The sequence below is a fragment of the Lacerta agilis genome, chromosome 6, assembly GCF_009819535.1.
Source record: "Lacerta agilis isolate rLacAgi1 chromosome 6, rLacAgi1.pri, whole genome shotgun sequence".
Taxonomy (NCBI): Eukaryota; Metazoa; Chordata; class Lepidosauria; order Squamata; family Lacertidae; genus Lacerta; species Lacerta agilis.
Genome location: NC_046317.1, coordinates 37,854,826 through 37,871,989, shown reverse-complemented (window position 1 = coordinate 37,871,989; position 17,164 = coordinate 37,854,826). Strand labels below are relative to the sequence as shown.

Sequence of the window (17,164 nt, the reverse complement as noted above, 5' to 3'; positions counted from 1 at the left end):
CCTACTCCCACTGCAACTAATTTATCAGCTGATGCAAAGCCTATTGATGTCACATACCAGTTCTCACTGCAGAGAATTGTGCTTTTGAATCTCCCTGCTCTAATAACTACAGAGAATCAGAAACAATCCCAGCCAAGGGGAAAAATCCAAGTCACATCCAACAGTTTTAATCGCTCCTGGTATCCACATCATACTGCCAATTTTGCAGTGGTGAAGACTCACTGATTTGCGACCAACTGAAGAGGCCCTTATCCAGGATGCAAATAAACAGGAATTATGTGGTTCATTTAAACAAGAGGTAAGATTCAAAATAGCATCATGTGGCAGGCAGTGATAATTATCAGGATTGCAGGGGGGGGTGCGATTTAAGTCTTTGCACCAAGGGGACAGTGTCTCCCAATGCAAATAGTACCTCCAGATGAAAGATTTTCTATGGGGAAGCAGCATGAAATGAAAGGGTTAAAAATCCCTTTCCCCACTGGCTGCTATCCTGATAATTATTAGCTCTCCCCCAGCTATTATCTGCATTAAAAAAACAACAACAACCATGTGGGTTCAATGCAAAGCCTCATTTAATGCCTAATTTGGCCCTCAGTCTGATCACCTTTAAAGGCTAATCATGCACTTGCCAGGGAATTAGTTGAAGACCATGCTTGCTGGTGTGCAGTCTGCTCTGTGATGCCAGAAAAAGAAAAGGCCGGGCTTTGGAATACATTCCCTAGGACAGACATAGCCAAATCTTCAGAAAGCTTCTTTGTAACCTTAAAACGTGTGAGGATATTTCTCTCTCCCCTTAAATGGGCTCCCTCCAAAACTCTATTTGACTTTTCCATGGGTTTGTGTTTGTGAAAGATTCGTGCCAAATGAGTAAAAAAAAAAAAAAAAAGGGACGTCACAAAACTTATCCTTTTAAGGGAAAGGAGGGTGAGAGAAAGTATTCTTTCTCAGAAGCTGGCTCACACGCTACTCTAACCCTTAATGGCATTTCAACAAAGGCCTTGAAATACACAGAACCAAGCACTCCTTCACACACAAGACTTTTGTCCTCAATAGGTATCAGCTCTGTGTAGGAAGGAAGAACTGCACACAAGATTTTACACAGTAATGTGTACCTGTGGCAAAACAGACATATAGCCATGTGCATTCTTCACAGGTGGTGTAAAAGTTTTTGTTCCATATTGTGACAATTGTAAGTGCAGGAGGAAAACAGCCTTTTATCTTATTGATGTCTAATTTGGCCCTCAGTCCTTGGTTCTTGTTTTTCATGAGACAGTCATTAATGTGAATATTTACCTGGTCTCTGGGGGCCCTTCCTCTACCTGACTGAAGAAGCATAAACATCATAATGAGACAAAGTTGGACATAGTAAATTTCACAAGATTTATTTAATTGAGCACTGGCTTTTCCAATTTCTGAAAAGTGTTGGCTCATAGATGGTAGAGCAAAACCTTCAATAAGATCAATGCTAACAAGATAGTCTTTAGGCATCCTAGATTGAAACTAGGGCTTCCATGTCTTTCAGATTAGTTAGCACTTAAGCCTCCCACCACCAGCAATAATGCCTATAGGTAAAGGTAAAGGGACCCCTGACTGTTAGGTCCAGTAGGGGACGACTCTGCGGTTGCAGCGCTCATCTCACTTTACTGGCCGAGGGAGCCGGCATTTGTCCACAGGCAGCTTCCAGGTCATGTGGCCAGCATGACTAAGCCGCTTCTGGCAAAACCAGAGCAGCGCACAGAAATGCGTTTTGCCTTCCCGCCGGAACGGTACCTATTTATGTACTTGCACTTTGACGTGCTTTTGAACTGCTAGGTTGGCAGGAGCTGGGACCAAGCAACGGAAGCTCACCCCGTCACGGGGATTCAAACCACCGACCTTCTGAACAGCAAGCCCAAGGCTCTGTGGTTTAGACCACAGCGCCACCCGGGTCCCCCTAATAATGCCTATAGGGGTTATTGTGCCCTTCAGACTTTGTTGGACAATAACTCCCATCAGCCCCAACCAGCATAGCCAATGGTCAGGAATTATGGGGGCTGTCATCCAAAACATCTGGGGGGCACCATGTTGCTTGTGCCCACTTTAATGAACTACAAGTAATGCATTAGTTGGTCTATCTTAATCAAACAGCAGGTGGTACAAAATGTGCCAGGAACAGAAGTGTCAGTTATTAGGATACACCCAAATCATTCTGTCAGGAAATCCATGTCAAAAGACAAAATAAGGGAACAAACCAGTGTCACCATCCAATCTTACTAAGAGCAGATGGATTCTACAGTACATAGAACCATGAGCAAGATTCAAAGAACAAGGTCCACCAGCAGGACCAAGCTAAACCTCTGTCCTACCTTACCATTCTTCTCAGACCACCATAGAATATTGCTTCAGTAAAAGAGGAACAGAAAACAAACCCACAACAAAGAAGAAAGTTCAGGCACTAAAAGGATTCAGCTCACCAAGTTGCCAGAGTGGTTTGTGCCTCAGTTACCCTTTGGTGACTTGTGGCTTGTGGTTTGTCTCTCTTGTTAAAATAGGAGGTACTTGAGGGAGCAGACTCTATGCCACCTCCGGAATCGCCATTCTCCTTCTCTCTTACTTGTTGTTGTTGTTTTTTTTTATAAGCAGCTTCCCAAGATGCGACGAGTCTGTCTTCTTTTCCCTACTGCTCAATGTACATGCATTGATCAAATTAGTGCTAATCAGAATGTAAGGGGAGGGAAAAGCAATTTCCCTCTTTCTTTGAACCAGGGCAAAAAAATGAGTGTGGTTGCAGTCTTGGTGTATTTCCTGAGTTTAGCAGAGTATTTATTAATCCAAATCTTCAGTGGGTCAAATTGGACATGACCATCATTCATTTGTCCACCCTATTCACATGGAAAGCAGGGGGTAGAGCTGGCAGTTACTCAAGCAGAAACGGGGGCATTAACCTTTCGCCTCCCATGCCTTACCTCCTGATAACCGATTGCTCCAGCCAAGTTTCCACCATTCCTGGCCCCAATACCAGAAGTGAGCTAGGAATGGGTGGAAATGACTGAAGTAATGAACTGGAGGGATGTAAGGCATGGCAGGATTAGAACTTTCCTAGATGCTTAATTGCCAAAAAACAAAAACAAACAAACAACAACTACCTGCCATCTTCTGCTGGAGTCTTCATATGTCCTTCCAATAATTGAGGGTGTGAGATTATGTGGGAGAAGGATTTCCAAACAGGCCTCAGTGGACCTCAAGTAAAACTGGCAAAATACTTGGCTTGGATCCATAGATTTTTTTCCCCATTGAACAAAGTCCACTTATGATAGATGTGAGACTACTCCCAAGTGATTTAGTGAGTCGCATCAATTATCTGTAATCAATTAAAATTCTTTCTTCCCCCCCCCACCCCTTTTATGAGGGGGGAGACTTTCTGGGAACGAAGCATGTATCCTCCGAGGATCTGCGAGGGCTGCCTGAGCGAGAAATACAGTTAACTGCATTCAAATGACCAGTTTACCAAAACCTTCTGGGATTATGGTATTCTTTTCTAAATGCTTTCCTCAAAACCATGGCGACAGACTCTCTTTTGCTAAGAAGATCTTAGCTTGAAGTTCTTGGCCAGTTGCCATGGATACCAGGCTTATACAATGCCTGCACTGAAAAGCAACAGTGGGAAAGACAGCGAGCTCAGGCTTCTCTGCAAATTATGGACAGCAGGGACTGACCTCTGCTAACAACTTGCGCGACGGGGGGGGGGGTGTTGGGGGAATGCCTCCCCTCCCCAGGACTGAAACAACTTTCAAAGAGCTGGAGCACACACATATTTCACGTTCTGTCCGTTTTTCGGACCTTTTTGAATTAAATGCTTAACCAAATTCATTAAAAGGAGGGGGGATCTGCCTCCTCCATTAGGTCTGGAAACAGAATTAATTTGCATGCTTTGGACGCTATTATAGCACAGGCAGAATCAGACCCTTGGCCATCTCAATGGTTTTCTTCTTTAAAAAAAAAAAACTTTTCAACATGATTGCACTAAGGACCAGTTTAGAAGAAGATGCATTTTGGGATTTAAACTTGACTCAATTGATGTCAAGTGCAGTGGGTACCTAAAGGGTGTTTGTAGCAGCAGCAGCAGCAGCAATCTGTCAAAATACTAGTATATTACAAGGCAAAGAGTTACTAAAGCCACTGTCCACAAAACCTCAAGTTGGCGATTAACAGAAGCACAGCGGTCTAGGAAGCTGATTGCACCAATAACACAAAATTGGCTTCTGAAGCCACTGTTTTCACTTGAAGTTCCAACTGACAGGTGTCTGTATTATTTATTTATTTCAGTGCGAAACTTGAAAAGGAATGGAAGGTGATCTCTCTGAACACAGGATCATCTCTAGACAAGTTTCTCAGACCCTGTGACCTTCCCTGCCTTCTACTTTCTGCCCTCCTCATGCAACCCAGGACCACCCTGTTCCACAGCAGAGCATGCAGAGATCCTTGAAGGCAGACAAAACAACTGAGCCCATTCTCCGTGCTATCAGAGGAAGGTTAGAGATGCACCAATAAGCTCAGTTGTTGGTTTTTTGGGTGTGTTTTTTATTATTTATTCTGGTCCTCCCTAGCAATATAGGGACGCCATAACACTGCACATCCTTCCATTCCTGGTGTCAGACTGTAATACAAGAGAACGCAGATAAGCATAAATGTGCTTGAAACTTTGAAAAATGTTACCAAAGGCTGGAACTACACTCCCTTTTGTCTAAAGAGAGAGGCATGGGAGGGGATAGGACACACTGTTTTGTCTAGCACTAGGTCAATTGTTTTGTCCAGTAATTAGGGCAAGGACCATAAGTTGCCCAGGTGTGAACTAGAAGCTAAGCAATGCAGCGGTGGTTATACTGACTGCATCAGTGACACAAGATTGCTGTGACAAAGATTTTCTTTCACCTGCAGGCCCCTTTCCAGCAATTCCAATGCAGCTGGGGATGGGTTATAGTGCGCATATGTGGGGGGCAAGTTGTGTTTGTGTATGAGAGAGTGGGGTTACGTGTCTCTTAAGTGTGTGACAGAGGCAGGGAGGGTGTGTATCTGTGTATGAGGCATACAAAGACATGTGTGTTTGAGAGAGAGAAAGAGACAGTGAGGATGTGGTGGTGAGGGGTACTACTAGGCTGTGCCCACTGGCAGGTAGTTTCCGACTGACTGCCCACTGCTGCAATTGTCCCTCAGAATCAAAATTATTGCCCACTTTTACTCAGCATTTTAGCCTACCTATCCCTTTTTGGCATCTGCTAACTTAGCATGGCAGGCCAGTTCATTAAAAAACAGCAAGCATCAGGTCAAATGCATCAGGTTGAGAATAGATTTCATTTGTGAAGTCCCTGAAATCATCTGTCCGCAGTCTCTGTCATTTCTCTGCTTATCTGTGCCCTCCTCAACATTCCATCACCCATTTAGTTTCCCAGGATTCATCAGGGCTACTGCTGACAAAATCTTCAAAATACAGTGGTACCTCGTGTTAAATACTTAATTCGTTCCGGAGGTCTGTTCTTAACATGAAACTGTTCTTAACCTGAAGCACTACTTTAGCTAATGGGGCCTCCCACTGCTGCTGCACCGCCAGAGCACAATTTCTGTTCTTATCCTGAAGCAAAGTTCTTAACCTGAAGCGTTATTTCTGGGTTAGTGGAGTATGTAACCTGAAGCGTATGTAACCTGAGGTACCACTGTATAGGACCTTCCATACAAGTGTGAGTTACCCTACTCCTTTCCTTCCTGCTTCTACTGCCCACTCTGCAATGATATCCAAATGGTCACCTCTTTCCAGTCTCATCAAAATTGTTATTCCTTGCAGGCTGCACCATGCTGCTTCTCAAAACTCTGCCAAAAGGTACGTAAAAGACTCGTCTGGAATGAATGTAATGAAAAGAAAGGGAGATGTTTGCATTATCCACTAATGTCAGCCACAGATTTCTGATGTTTCACCAATAGGTTCTGATTCCATCATTTTAGAAGCACTCAATTACTTCACCAACACTCCTTTTAACACAATGCAACTTTTAACGCAATGATAACACAATCATGCACTGATTCACTTGTCAGATGTTGCTAAACCTTGTCAGCAGCACATTGCCTGTAGGCACTGATAATGCAGAGGAGAGCTAATTCGAATTGTCCCATAGCAATTTATTGAGGAAGTCCTCCTGCTTAGCAAACCTAGTGCAGTCCATTCATTTTCGACTACAATTTCCATCAGCTCTAGCTCTGAAAAAAAATATTCAAAATGGAGATTGAGTTTGGCTTTTGGGGTTAGCTTCCACTGACAGGCCTAATACCCAGTCAATTAAGTATCTTTTTTAAAAAAAGCTTATTGGATAACATAAGAAGTAGAGTTTTATGGGGCTCAAGACTGAGAAAGTGACTGATTCATTTGATCTACTCCAGTTTGATTTTCTTTTTAATTACAAATTGTCACTAGAGGGTCCCCTCCCCCCACCTTAACCATGAGCATAAAAACTGTTGGCCAAATCCACCTAAAGGTGGCTTAACTCTCTGTTTTACTACTTGTCTACTTTTTCAAAGCAATCACAACTTCTGGCAATTCCACATGCTTCTCCTGGCGATTAGAGTCCTTAGACTTGTAACTAGTTGAATCATCCACCAATCAAGTGAAAGCTATACCTTCTGAATTTCTTTTGACAGCTGTCAAAACAAAAGCCTCATGCACAGAAGCCTGATTAAGGAGCTTAGTTTCCCACCAGCAAAAGAGCCTACACATTGTGGGAATGTATAAACTCTGGTATGCTGAAAGTTGCAAGATATGCAAGGGATTAAAAAACAGAATGAAATGGAAGCATGTTTGAAATACGGCATAATGCGGTACCTCTGCAATGTAGGCCTTCAGGTGCTGATCCCATTTCACCAGATCAATTTCAACAACAGTGAAATTGCTGGACCCTTCCTCAAAAGTTCATGTAAGTACATAAGATTATTTCATATCGCCTTCAAATATGCAAACATAAACTACCCTGAGTGTTAATGCATTCTCCCTAGTGTTTCAGTGGTCCATTCTCCTTCCAGCAAAAAAAGGGAATGACTGGGAAGTTGTCATCATTCCCATATAAGGTCTTACTCCATCAGAGCTACTAAAACAAGGACTTTATTTTCTCCTAGTGGCAACCATATTGGCACACCATTCAGGGTTGAAAGCTGGCAATGCAGTATGTGTAGAGAATTAAGCTGGTTGACAGAGGTACAAAGTCTGTTTCATGAGCACTCAAACACACCTGTCTTTCAACACCTTCTTCCAACCTGTAAAAATGGAAATGTTGATAATGGATTGCCCACTGGGATGTTATCAGAACTTATTATAAGGTGTTGTTTCAAATCAGGCATGCAAATATCTTGTCACCTTGGAAACACAGTGCCATAAGAACCTGCCTTAAAACAATTCAGACCATCGATCCAACTGGGAAATTAGTATTGTTTGCAAGGATTGGCAATGCTCGTCGGCATTTCAGAATTGGTTTCGCAGGCTTACCTAGAGGGTAAGTCCTTTCCCTTACATCTTGAGTGAATATTGGGAGCATGGGCTATTTATATCCTGTGGTTTCACTATATCTGGTACACAGAAGGGTGAAAAGGCACTGGGAAAATGGCAATGGCAGGAAAAATGGGAAACTGGGCAACATTGCCAGGGGCTGCACAACTCCTTTTGAGACTTTTCCTGTTCTTCACAATCCTTACTTCTCAGGAATAACCAATATCTATATTTTAAAAGCTCATTTTATTATGATACAGAACAAGCATTTTCTGATGTAAATGGAACCAGCAATCCATGCTGAATCAAACATACCAAATCTGTCATAATCTTAGATTGCGGCTGCCAGTGCTTCTCCAGGTTGATCACAGCTTGAATAACTGACAGTAGGGAGGTACAGCTGCAGGCAACACTAATCCAAAAGCCAAAAATGCTATAACAACATCAGTAGCAAGTGGGGAGTCCATTCTATTCCATGGAGCATAGAGAAGGGGCCCTGCTAGCTGAGGCTGATGGGAATGAGAGTCCAACTTCTGGAGGGCCATAGTCTCCCCAGCCTTGGAGTAACCAAAGGGCTGTCTCAATAGAAGAACATTTCTTAAGCCTTAGGGTGAGATGCAGTTAATGATGAAACATAGAAAGGAGCTAAGCAGAACTAATATTTCATATGCTCCAGTACCAACTATGAGCAATGGATTTATTATGTGATAGAAAGCAAGATAGATTAGTGAATTATTGATTTCATAAGACTTAATTATGAGATCTTATATACTTCAGGTTGCAGATCCGTTTCCTTCCTATTTTTTTTTCTTTTTTGGCTATTAAATCAATTCTTGAATCCAAAATTCTTAAAGGAGACCTGTTATTTCTCAACATCCCTGCCCCCCAATATAGCATTTGTCCTCTGTTCCAGGCATCAACGCTTTAGGATGACATTTACTTTGGAAGTTATTCTTACAAACCACTAAGTCCAGCAGAGTTCACACAAGCAGAAGAGATAGCAAGCACATTATCAGCTCATTATCCCCTGCTTGCTCTTGTTGAGTAACTGGCTGGTATCATAAAATAAAGCTCAGTGGCTGAATCTGGATGGCAACTGTGACATGGATATACAAAGTTGCCAGTCCAAATATTGCCCTTCTAAGAGGAGCAAACATTGAAAGTGTTTCAGCAAGCCTCAGACAAAATCAAGCAAGAGGCTTTATATTACAAAGAGTTGTAAAAAGCCTGGAGAATATCTAATGCCACCATTAATACCTCAAGTTATTCAGGATATAAATAAAAGCAAAACCATGGAAAAAATAAAGTTTAATCTAATCAACCATCTCTGACATAACTTCTCACAAGGTTGTAAACAGTCCTAAACTAAATGGGCAAACATTTCTATGACAAGGTCTATTTGAAGAATAATCCTGGTAGGAAACAAGGGCTTCAGAAACAAGGGATATTCAACCAATTCATCAATAGAAAGTAAATAAATTCCTTGCCTGAAAATGTATTAATGACTTTAATTATTCTTAATCAAAATCCAACTTTTCCACCATTCAGATAAACAGTTTTCTTAATGATTAGGAGTAAAACATGAGAAGAAACATTAATTCACACTAGGAGTAGTCTGTAAGTACCAGTTGTAGCCATTTATTTTTGACATCCAATCATAAGAAATTTAAGACACAGTTTTTCCTGCTATTAGTTGGCTCCAGGTAGTCTATACAAAACAATAGTCCAACACAGGATTTATTTTTATAATCATTATTTTTCTTTTTTTTTCCTTCTGCATCTGTGAATAATAAAATGGAGCATTCAGGTGCTTTCATGAGACACAGAAAATGAATTATTGCTAAGATGGCAAGGAGAAGAAGCCGTATACAAACCTGACCCATCATTTCAAATTTATCATTATAATTGTGCAAGTCCAGTTTGCTCAGGATTTACTCCCAGGTAAAATATATGTAGGATTCTAAGTACATGTGTAGAAGATTTCACTGTAAATTCCTTATATTCAACCAGCCTAGCATTTCTATACCTGGGTTCTATCATATTGAGAGCTAAATATGTTCTAGCTAAGTAATAAAAGAGAAGTAATTTGAATATGCAAAGTCTTTTACCATCTTTACTTAATTTTCACTCACAACGTTATTGTTCCTGTTTTAGATATTGGAGGGTGAGGAATAGCAACTTGGCTAAAGCCACTCAATGTTATGACTCAGGTGGAACTTTCATTAATCCATTAACTCTGAACAAAAGTTATTTAACACAACACTAGATCTTCTCCAACAGGCTCTGGTTTTCCTTAACTCAAAAGCACTTGTTGCTTCAAACAGACATGTGAAAAGCAAAGTGTCAAGTTAGGATTAGATCAGAATCAAGAGCTTTTGCAATCCTGCAGGAATATCTCCAATATGTAACATGCGCTGAGGAGGAAATGCACTTCTAACAATACATCATCTGCAAAGCTCCCCAAGAACCTTTGTTCTTGACATCCGGCTGATAGCACGATCCTATCCATGTTTATCTAGAAATAAATCCAAAAATCTTCAATGGGACTTGCTCCAGGTAAGTGTCCATGGGATTAAAGTCTGAAGCACAGAATAATTTTGCCACACCGCAGATATTTAAGAAGCGCATTCATTCCCATCACTGATAGTACACTATGTAATTGTAGTGCACTTGCTACACATATCTGGATGACTGAATGAGTTGAGTCTTCTTCAAGTGTTCAAAAATAATGGAGAACTCAAACTAGGGAGAGGAATGGGAGTGTGCATGCTGGCCCAACCCAACCCCCAATGTCTCCAGGTGCGCTAGGGGCACCCAGTCCATCCATCTTCCTGCGCTGAGTGCAGAGGTCTGAAAGGAGCTTCTACATGCTTGGCTAAATGCTCTTAGAAACATTCCTAAAAGCAAAGTGGCATACATCCTGCACATCCTGGGATTCTCGGTGTGAAAGAATGCTGGCAGTCTCCCAATGCAAGAACAGCACATGCATCTCTCGGAAGATATGCGATTGCCTGCATTAGGTGCTAATGGCATGGTTAAATGTAGGGCAGGTTGCAAATTCCCTTGTTCTTCTCACATGTGCACATGTATCACTACCACTCTGAAGATGTTGTTTGATATGTCCAGGCCTACAGTCACTGTTATAGCACAGTGAACAAGTGAAGGGGGGGGGACCACAAGGCACTGGCTACAGAGCTGTGAATATCTGCTAACAGGTTCTCACACCTGGTCCCCACACCATATTGATGGCAGCTGGGATAACTCATTTGGCAGAGCAGTGTTTCCCAAACCTGGGTCTCTAGCTGTTTTTGGACTACAGTTCCCATCATGCCTGACCATGGGTCTTGCTAGCTAGGGATGATGTAGTCCAACAATAGCTGGAGACCCAAGTTTGGGAAACACTGCGGTAGAGCAACAGATTCTTCATCTCAAGGTTGTGGGTTCGAGCCCCATATTTTGGGCAAAAGATTGCTGCATTGCAGGAGGTTGGAACAGAAGACCCTCGTGGTCCCTTCCAACTCTACAATTCTATGATTTGTGCACTCCTGGAAAGCTGACAATGCTATCCCTAGGCATGGATAAATAGAGTTAGGCCATGCAATCTGATCCCTTGCATGCTCTCTTTGCACCTCAAAAAAGGAGCTGGAAAAGATGCAGAAAGGGGTAACCAAGGGGGCTGAAGGCTACAACTTTTGGGGCTTATATCTTGGAGAAAAGATGGGGAAGGGAGAGAAAGGGGTACTTTTTCATGCAGCACCTTAATTGAACTAAGGAGTTCACTACCACAGCATGTAGCGATGGCCACCAATTTGGAAAGATCTAAAAGCAAATTAGACAATTTCATGCATGATAAGGCTTTTAATTCCAGCATCAGAGGTCGTATGATACCAAATACCAGTTCCTCAAGGGTTTCCCATAGGCATGTGGTTGGCCACTCTGGGAACAGAATTCTGGAATAGATATGCCATTGGTCTGCTTTTGTAGGACTCCTCTTACGTTCTTATGATAAAGGATCCTATGTTTCTACTAATCACTTTTATGCTGTGCATATCAAATAGTTCATTTCCTCCAGACACTAGAGGATGAAACTTTTTCCACAGGTCCATATTCATGTGGGATTATAAAGCAAAAAGCTATTATTATTATTATTCTCTCCCTCTGCCTAATACATTTGTTCCTGATAATAGAGAACAGATGAAGGATAAACTGCAAAAATTAAACCAAACTGACAGTATGGAGAAAAATGTGCTCTAAGCAGAAACAATCAGTGTTAAAGGGCTGTGGTATCTGGATAATTAAAGTCACATGCTGTTGTGTTCTTCTTTTCTTTCTTGGAAATCCATTGATTTTGTAACATTAGTAACCAAAAGATTCTTCAGCATGTAAACCATTCATAGAAAAGTTGTTTTCAGTCCTGTAGCTTTCTTCCAATACTGGACCCTGCTAGATGTTCATACAATGTTACAACTAAATATTAACAGCTGGGTAGCTATTTGGGAGTACAGGAGCAGAATGACAAGATATGGTGCATTGGCTTAACAACTGAGGCAAGTGCCTCATTGGAAGCACAGGAGAAGACATAATTCTCTTTAATTTTCACAGTGTTAAAACTCACAGCCTAATCCTATTTGGGTTCAGTCATAAGTAAAGTTCCCAGAATTCATTACTTCCAAGCAAGTGTGCATAAAATTTCACTTTGTGAAATTTGTAATAGCCTAAGCTTAATGTGCTTCCAGGGGGGTAAAGGTAAAGGTACCCCTGAACGTTAGGTCCAGTCGTGGACGACTATGGGGTTGCGGCGCTCATCTCGCTTTACTGGCTGAGGGAGCCGGCGTTTGTCCGCAGACAGCTTCCGGGTCATGTGGCCAGCATGACTAAGCCGCTTCTGGCGAACCAGAGCAGCGCAGAGGGGTAGCTGCCTTCAAAAACCATAGTCTTGTGGTATCTTGTTTTTATCCTTTTCTTGTTTTCCGTAAGATCCCAACTCTTTTCAAGAAATTGATTATGGCATAAGCTTTCGTGGCAATATATGATTACTGAAGCACTAAAAATATTCAATAGTAGATACATGGAGAGCTCTAGTAGTCAAGAGATGTGTATTTTTTTGTTAGCTCTCACCTTGTTAAATTGATCATTGTGAGTTTTACCTACCTAGCATTTTCTCAGTGAACTTCAGACATCCAAGTAAGTATTGCCTATAAATGATTGTATAACATCAGCTAATTAGCCACTAAGGTGCCACTCCATAGTCATCTCATTATAACATACCTGTACAAAGATGCACCATCTATGTCCATATTTCATAGAGTAAAGTGGCCCAAGACATAGATCTGTTATATCTTTCAGAGTTGTCCCTGGACTATAAATGATGTAATCCAGCTACCAAAACTCAGCTCACTGTTTCTTATGCACTGTTTCCTATAATTGTGATTTCCCCCCTCTGCTGTTACCACAATACTGCTCCCTCTTTTTTAATGCTTCAAAAATTAATAAGCATTGTTGTTTACAATGCACAGCTGGTATAAGCACACAAATGTTAGGTTACTCTCCCAATAACTAATGCACAGGATTGGAACTCAAGTCCTTGACTCAATGTACCATCATGAATTGCCTTTGGTGAATTACACGCCATCCACTACACCACAGTGCCCCCTAGACTCTGTTTACAGATACATCCCTTTTCTTTTTTGCCCTTTGCCCTATAAACAGGTCATTATGATGACAGAGGAGAATAATTTTGTGTTTTAGAAAATGTTCATTGAGCACAATCCCTCTTCATATTGCGTCTTTTAGAGTTAATGACAAAACACCAACTAACTTGAACTGAAATAGTATGACCGTGAACCCATCAAGAAGATTTCTACATTCAAAAACTCTTAGAATTTCTTAAGTGATACAGAGTGGTTACTGATTGGTTCACCAAACACAATGGATTTCTACTCAAGAGAAATGAGCAGCAGTCACAAATATCTTTTAAAGATGCTGGTTCACTAAATGTTCATCATATGATACATAAGAGAACAATGAGAGAAGATTCTCTTTTCCCATATGCAGCATCTCAAGCGCCGCAGAACACACCAATATTCCACTTACACTGAAGTTCTTCTATAGTAGAGCTATTCAGCTCTTGGGATTTAATTGCTCTTAACACGCACTGTTATTATATACACATCAATTTGTGTAGATTGGACAGCAGTCAGCATTATTACAGATCCCAACAAAGCCAGATGCTACTAGTGTAAACTACAGTGTCTCATTCCATTCTGCACCAGCTGGGATTCCTTTCCACAGTCTCTTAATGCCAATGGCTATGTTGCTTCTCGTGTTGCATTTTTAAGGGTACCTAAACATTTGGAGCAAGAGTAAGACTCTGAAAACACGTATAGTCACTCATCAGAAAACCTTCATCTTGAATGTGAAATGGCCCTGATCTGGATTCAGTCAGGTGAACAGACATCCTTATTTTGTTCTTTCTCTAAACATCACAACCCCTCAAGCATAATAAATCACTGGAGCCAGGACACTCAGAGAACTTCAAAAGGGAGTAATCCTTTCAGTGTCTCCATGCTTACTTAGAGTAAGAAGTTTGAGACATGCATTTTTTTTACTTTTCCTCATGGCGAGCTATTAAAAAGGGGCAATTCAGCACTGTATCTTCACTATCAAAGAGAAAACGGGTGCCGTATGTCAACTGCCCTGTTTGTTTTGTAAAGTTCTTCGGAGCACTGACAGTCTGAAGAAAGGAACAATCTTTTCAGATAGAGAGCATCTTTCTGTCCTGGATGGTTTGCAGTGTTCCTAAAGCAGACAGATATTTGTCAACAACAGATAGGATACCCAGACATCCCTTAACACGCCCTTTGCACTACAATTCCCATCAGCCCCAGTCAGCACAGCCTCTGGGGATGCTGCCCCAAACATCTGAAGGGCACAAGGTTGGCTGATATCCACCTGAAGGTCTCAGCCCAAGCTTCTGCACGCTCGCCACCTTTTTGGAATACATTATGCCTCCGATCAAGAATGGTGGCATGAAAGGCACCATAAGCTAGCTAAGACACCATAGTTACATGCTAGGATTGTCACCTTTTAACATTTCCTCAGGCCTCAGGTTTCTGTGCCGTTAACAGCTGAATGGTAGACAGAAATGTCAAAGGTGAAGCCTTTCCAAGCATGGAGAGCTAGCTCTGCTGGCTTTCCTGTTGGGTTAAAGAAACAAGAGCCCTAACAGAGAGGAAAAGTTTGTTCTTTCTTTGTTTCCTATACCCTTTCAGACAACTACAGGAACCCTCGTTTTAAGGAACGCTCCCCCCCCCCATTTTAACCAAGACACACTTCCCTGGAACTCCACAAGGTAAAATTCAAAGCAGATCAAGTACCGCAGCACATGCTTTCCACTCTTAACACTGACAGGTCACAGATGTGTGTTCCTCTCTCTCTCTCTCTCTCTCTCTCTCTCTCTCTCTCTCTCTCTGTGTGTGTGTGTGTGTGTGTGTGTACCAAACAGCACAGCCAAACTTCACCTCTCCTCTCTTTTCTGCAAGCCACATTTTTACCCCTTCCCTTGGAAAACTGGGGACCTTTCAGCCACAAACTGGTCTGAGAGCAAAATCAGCTTCAGGACAACGGCTGCTAACTGGATCTTTCCTTGAGGTCCTTGTAATTCCTTTCTCCTTTTTCTTTCAAAAGGCACACAAAAACACTCCCTCGCTCCCTTTCCCACTACAGAAAACCCTTTGGAGGGCACCTTTGAAGCCTATTCTTTAACCAGCAGCAGCAGCAGCCAAGTGAAAAGCATGCCTTGTTTCCCTGGCTGCTCCTCAGGGGCCAGCTGGGATGGGAGATGCTTTGTTTACATATGAGGCTCAGCTCATTTGCTGGGACATCCATTTTATTTGGATGGGCACCAGGGCTGCTTTGGGTTTCCATACGTTTCTGTGGTTTCGCTGGGTGCTTTCCTAGAGTAAAATGAAGCCCTTAAAAAAAGAAAGAAAAACTTCTTGGCATCAACAACACCCGGCTGCCCTAGCTCGTGCATTTTGTACACACAGTACAGCATATATTGCTACTTAAGAGCTCTTTTGCAATGCAGTGGAGCACTTTGCTTTGTTTCTGCTTGCTTTTTCCTCCCACATTTTTATCCTTTGGCATCATAACCCATCACGAAAGCAGAAAAGGTCAGGGGAAAGAGGGGAAAGAAGCTTCCAAGATGCAAGATGGGGAGAGGAGAAGAATCTGTTCCGAAGAACTGTCTTCTTGCAAAGCAGAGAGCGGCTCCAGAAGTTTTGTTATGTCCCAGTCACAAAGTTTGGTGGTGTTTTGGGTTGTTTTTTTTAACAGAAAAAGCAAGAAAGGAGAGAGCAAAAGTGAGCAACCAAAAAAGTAAAGACGAAGAGTGGAAAGAAGAATAGGAGACTGGTTAGTTTTAGCAGAGAGACTGCTGGAAGGAGTTGTGCAACCCTCTGGAACTGCTTCTTATAAAATCCGAAGAAAGTGAATTAAGATGGGGGAGGGGGGGGAGAGAGAGAGTCGCTCGAGTTTTAAATCTCACCCATGAAGAGGCAGAAGAGGTCGAGGCAAATGAGCAAAGCTTTCTTGCTGGGGCTTTTGCTGGGGTTGTTATTCAAGGCAGGGCTGCCGCCGTTCTTGCTCTCGGGAGCCATCGCCTTGTCGTACTTGTAGTTCTGCATGGCAGGCAGGGGAATCGCCTTTCCCAGGTGCGTCTCCTTCTCGCAGCTCGGGGGTCGCACTGGGCCGGGAGCAGCAGGGGAATCCGGGCGCCGAGACTGGGGCTGCTCGCTGCCTGCTCACGTCGGAAGAGCGAACAGGAGGAAGGGGGATTTGCAGGCGGCTGCAGACTTTTGTCCTTGTGGCTGCCTCGGCCAGGGCCCTTCGGCGTCCGCGGGGAAGTTTTCCTCCTCCTCTTCCCAGGCAGCAGAAAGCGCGCGAGTAGCAGCTCCCTCGTCGGCTGCGAAGACCATGCAAAAAGAGCACAACACGGAGGGAAGCGAAAGTTTTTAAAAAGTTGGGAAAGTTTGGCGCAGCGTGATCGGGAATCCAACCAATCCCGGCTGGCGGCAGGAGCGGAGCTTGCAACTCGGCCAGTCCCTTGCCAATGAATGGGGAGAGAGAGAGGCAAGCGACTTGCACACCCGGCCGCGTCGAAAGTCAGGCTCCGGTTGAGCTTGTGTGATCCGACGGGGTTACTTCTGCACTTTCAATCCCTCTGATCTTTTTCCACTCCTCTCTCTTTCCCCTCTTTTTTTAAAGGTTCCTACGGGCTATCCAAGTACAACCCCCTTCCTGAAACTGACATATACATATGATAATTAACCCCACATCCCCCCCCCACCCCCGAGGATGAAAAGAGGCAAGAAAGTCCTCGATATGCCCCTAGCGCCCCTTGCGTTCAAAACAAGCCTGCTGAGCTCAGTGAGGACGCAAATCTTGCTAAGGTGGAGTTTCTCTCTGACGATGCCCTCTCTTCCTCTCCGCCCTCCCCAGTCCCCGTTTTGCTTGGAAGCAAAGCTGGAAAAGTTTGCTTTGAAAACTTCCGCTGCCTTTTGGTATATCCTGGACAGAGCGTGGGATTTAATTCTTAGTGGGCTCCTGCAGATAAAACTCTCCGAAGCCTTAAGAGTAAAACAAGGTTTGCGAGAATAT

General features: G+C 42.8%; 1 protein-coding gene across 1 annotated transcript in view; it reads right to left on the bottom strand.

Moving 5' to 3' along the window:
* PLPP3 (phospholipid phosphatase 3) overlaps positions 1-16,784 on the bottom strand; it is a 66,119-nt gene extending 49,335 nt beyond the window's left edge. Inside the window, exon 1 of the mRNA XM_033152024.1 lies at positions 16,053-16,784. Coding sequence (XP_033007915.1) covers positions 16,053-16,191 — 139 coding nt within the window. The 5' untranslated portion in view covers positions 16,192-16,784. The remainder of the gene's footprint in view (positions 1-16,052) is intronic.
* Positions 16,785-17,164: the final 380 nt, after the last annotated feature.